Source organism: Gigantopelta aegis, unplaced genomic scaffold (assembly GCF_016097555.1).
Source record: "Gigantopelta aegis isolate Gae_Host unplaced genomic scaffold, Gae_host_genome ctg3463_pilon_pilon:::debris, whole genome shotgun sequence".
In the NCBI taxonomy this organism is placed as follows: domain Eukaryota; kingdom Metazoa; phylum Mollusca; class Gastropoda; order Neomphalida; family Peltospiridae; genus Gigantopelta; species Gigantopelta aegis.
Genome location: NW_024533355.1, coordinates 2528 through 7118, shown reverse-complemented (window position 1 = coordinate 7118; position 4591 = coordinate 2528). Strand labels below are relative to the sequence as shown.

Genomic DNA, 4591 nt, shown 5'->3' with positions numbered 1-4591 from the left:
CTACTGTGGGATAAAAAAAAATATGTTAATTTTATTTCCATCTTCATCGGTAATAAAAAGTAGTTTTGTTTGTGTAAAGGCGGTTTATATATTATTTGGCACCCAAGATAAAATGATTTTAATGGTAAACTGTAATGTTCTGGCTCAACAAACTCATTTCAAAAATTATAGTGGCTTTTATTCATTGAGGACATAGACTTGTCATCTGCTTGGCTATGACGTAACCCTAGGTCTCACTACACAGATGTCATCTGCCATTGAAACTCATGTTAAATTGGCCAACTTCAAATGAAGATTGCCAGTAGAACGGGTTCTCGTTGGCACTAACAACATACACCATTGCGAACATACATTATATAAGCATTTATTTTCACTTCAAAATTGAGAACATTTCCGTCTCAGTTTTTTGCTATATGATCGCATCTGGCTGTAGTACCGGTCCGAACAGGTGGTTCATTAACCGATTCACTCCGGCTGTCTCTTGCGCTATACACCCATGTCCCAAAAGGTTGATGCACAATATTACAAAATAACATGGGCAAAATACAGCCAGAAGGCTTACCATTAAACATACATATTGTTTTCATTCTTCAACATTTCCTAGAAGTGAATATGTGAACCATAACGTGTCACAATTAGGAACTATAGTGGACCGTGTGAATGAAAACTCACCCGGAAATGATCTGTGTAGTGAGACCTTAAAGGAAGGGACAATTAAGGCATTTGGCCTGGTATGCATATTCAACGATATATAACGCACATTATTGTTTAATATCAACAAGTATAATTGTATAGTTAATTAATAAAATGCTTAAATATGACGGCTATTATATGTAACGTGCGCAGTCATTTTGTACCATCCCAGTGAATATGCCCTCTGGCAAGCTGGTGGTTACGTAATATCTACCGTGTATTACCAGTGTGAATGTAATATGTAATGTTGTACAGGAAAAAATAAAATGGCAGAAAAACAACACAACAAAACAACCACAATTACAGAGCTGTGTAGTGAGACCATAATGTAAAACAGTTTTTCTCCTGTGTTTTTTAATGAATTACAAATGATGGCTACGAATATCTGCTGAACTTGTCTGAGTAATACCTTCACCTACATTATTTTCAACAACCAATCACAAAACATTCTCGTGGCGTGTCACACATAATTATGTGGTGGCACCGGTTTATTTTATTATTGAAATAGATTAACACATGTACTATCCAAGTGGCTTAACCTGTTTAGTGCTGATGGGCCTACATAAAATCCTAAATATTTCTTTTTATAAGGCTGGTAACCTTTTCTTTCTTTATACTTTTTGCTTTGAAAATATAACAGAAAAAACAACAAACGAAAAACCCAACAACTTTGTAGCTTGTTTGGAAATAATATTTTTATTTTTTTATTTTTTTTAAAACCTGTTTGCCATACTTCTTTTTGAACCTCACCTATTTTTTACCACACTTCATTCATATTTCTAGGATACCAAGTGTTGTTCTTAGAAGGTGTATGGAATGTTTAAAGTGAATATGTATGTGTGTGTGTGTGTATGTGTGTGTGTATTCATGTGTTTCTGTGTCATGTTACCTAGCACATGTTTTGGCTTAATGTAGTATATATAATAATAATTTTGTTTTAGTCCTCGCTATGAATGCTGTGTATTTGTGAACTGTGTGAACCGTTTTAAACAGAGTACAGGGGCAAACATAGTTAAATGTTTTGGGGGTTATTTTTAGGGAGGGGGTTGTGGTGGAGATATGAGACAACACTTTCTTGAGAGGCATCCTTAATGCTTATGCACGATGTGTTAGGTAAGTCAATTCCACCAATACCCACCTCAAAGTCGGGGCATAAAATTTGAATTTTTTAGTCAACCAATATGTCGTTCGTGTGGTTTTAGTGTTTACACTAATGATTTTCTTCAGTAGTTCAGATACAAATGAAAGATTAATGGGCAACAATATTCAAACGAAAATCTAAGATGAGCGATTTTCATAGCTTTTCTCCTATGATAAATATGAAAATATACTTTTTGTGTGCTATAGGACTAACTTAAAACCTGTAAGGCAAAAATTAAAATTAGGTTTCTTTGTCCTAACCTGACCGAACCATGAAAATCGACCGTGTCAAATTCTTTTTTTTTATCTCTTTTGGGGAAGAATTTTGTTTGTTTGTTAATATTTAACCAATTTCAATGTATAGGCTTAAACAAGTATAATATTGATCTGTAGATGATATTTATCAAACATTTTAAAACCTTGATATAATTTAACACAAATCAGTTTGGATTCATTGGAATTTAGAAATTCGGTAAAATGCTGTTCATAGTAACGACAACACGATTTTTCCCGTGACGGTGTCACGAGATCTCGCGCACCGTGGTGCATGTTCGTAATACATGGTACATGCTCTTGTGACAGGCAAAATGGGTTTTAAACTAAATCAATCTAACGGTAGCTGCACAGGTACCTTCACTTGAGCCAGATGAGGCTATGTATTGGCATGCTTTGACAGTCACAAAGTTAATATTACCCGGCATTTTGTCTGACACCAAGTACAGTCGCTAGAATACCATCGCATTTGCTAATTATAATCTGTAATCGGCCGACTTATTTCGATTGGCTTGGAATAGTGGTGAGAGATTTTCATGATAGCCATCTATAATTTTTTAAACATATTTTGTGTTCATCAGTGTCATTGAATTTAATTGCATCGGTATATATACTCTTCAAAAAAAGTAGGGGAATCTGAACTATTATGTTAATATCAACTATTAGACCGAACATATGTTTTGACCACAGACATCCCAGTAAAGAAGGTTCAGGTCTTTTTATCAACACACCGAAAGACATTCCATAGTTTGCACGTGCATCATGCAGTTGCCCCGTACATGTGCGTGGGGTGTCATTCTCGATTTTGACAATTTCCAGGAAGGTCGATAAATCACTGCGGAACATTATTTCTGTCAATCTTTTTCATTCTGTTGATCATACAGTTGTTATTGTTTTGTTTTTAGTCATTTTTATTGTTTGAATTTGCAATTTACTGATAAAAAAAACGTCAACTTTCAAATTTCACTTTTGACCCCAATCATCCTTCAAGATCTTTGGTGGTCATAAAACCTGCAATACTGAACTACCGGTTGAAATGTTTTCCCAATTAATTCACTATTATCATATAACCATTTCCCACAGCAAATATACCTTACAATTTTTGCAATTGTAAATTCTTGTTACAGTTCCCCTACTTTATTATTATTAGTAGTAGTATTATTATTATTATATACGAGGTGGTATCAAAAGGTTCCGAGACTAGGCCTATATACAAGAAAGTATTCACTTGATTCAAGTGTGGGCACCATCCCCTTCAAAATAGTCCCCTCGTGCAGCGATACAGCGCTCCCAGCGGCCTTGCCACTGCTGGAACGCGTTCTGAAAGTCTTTTTCTCAAAGCGTGTCAAGCACCTTCTGCGATTCGCACTGGATCTCCTCGACGGTGTCAAAATGGTGACCCTTCAGCTGCAACTTCATCTTCGGGAAGAGGAAGAAGTCGCAAGGGGCCAAATCTGGTGAATAGGGTGGGTGTGATAGGGTAACCATGCTGTTACGACCGAGAAACTCACGTGTTACGAGAGCTCGGTGAGAGGGTGCATTGTCGTCATGAAGCATCCAATTTTCCTCGCGCCACAGTTCAGACCGTTTGTGCCGAATGTCCTCCCTCAGACGCCTCAGAACATTGCAGTAGAACTTGCTGTTGACGGTCTGGCCCCCGGAGACAAATTCACAGTGAACAACCCCGCGAATGTCGAAGAAAACGATGAGCATGCTCTTGGTCGCGCTGCGGACCTGTCTCGCCATCTTCGGTCGTGGAGATGTTGGGCTCTTCCACTGCGAAGACTGTTGTTTGATCTACAGGTCGTATCCGTAGAGCCAAGTCTCATGCCCAGTGATTACCCTTAACATGAAGGTTGGGTCATCCAGGGAACGCTGATGGAGATCTTGACAGACTTCGGCACGGAGCTCCTTCTGATCGGGGGTCAGAAGCCTAGGCACGAACTTTGCAGCAATGTGGTGCATGTTCAAATCAGATGTTAGGATTGCCTGCACTGTTCCGTATGACACATCAATGATGGCAGCAATGTCGTTGATGGATCTCCGATGATCCTCATGCACAAGTTGCCGAATTGTTTCCACATTTTCAGGGGTTGAGCTCGTGGAAGGTCGGCTAGGCCTCTTGTCGTCATCTAGTGATGTTCTGCCGCTCCTGAAGCGTGCGTGCCACTCAAAACACCTCGCACGACTCATTGCTTCATTGCCATACACATGACGAATCAGATTTACCGAGTTTGATGCAGAATTTGATGTTCACTCTCTGCTCTAGTTTGCAGTCCATGATGAAATCACAAATGTGCCTGTGCATGTAGTCACAAAAACTCCCGTAGCACAACACAAGATGTTCACAGAACGATGCCACTCGGTAGACTGCCTGATGACTGATACTGGTAACCCCCACAGCACGAGCATCCCCGTACTGCCATCTGTTGGTGTGCTATGGAACTTCAGCTATGGAAGTAGTCTCGGAACACCTACGTAATCA

At 39.0% G+C, this 4591-nt stretch overlaps 1 protein-coding gene across 1 annotated transcript; it reads right to left on the bottom strand.

Annotated features, from left to right (window-relative positions):
• Window positions 1-3903: 3903 nt before the first annotated feature.
• Window positions 3904-4299, bottom strand: LOC121392176 (protein GVQW3-like). Its single transcript, XM_041523521.1, has one exon. The coding sequence runs from the start codon at window positions 4297-4299 to the stop codon at window positions 3904-3906; it is 396 nt and encodes a 131-aa protein (XP_041379455.1).
• Between the last annotated feature and the right edge of the window lie 292 nt (window positions 4300-4591).

Coding starts and splice junctions, on each gene's coding strand:
- LOC121392176 (XM_041523521.1), bottom strand. CDS start 4,299: ATGAGTCGTGCGAGGTGTTTTGAGTGGCACGCACGCTTCAGGAGCGGC.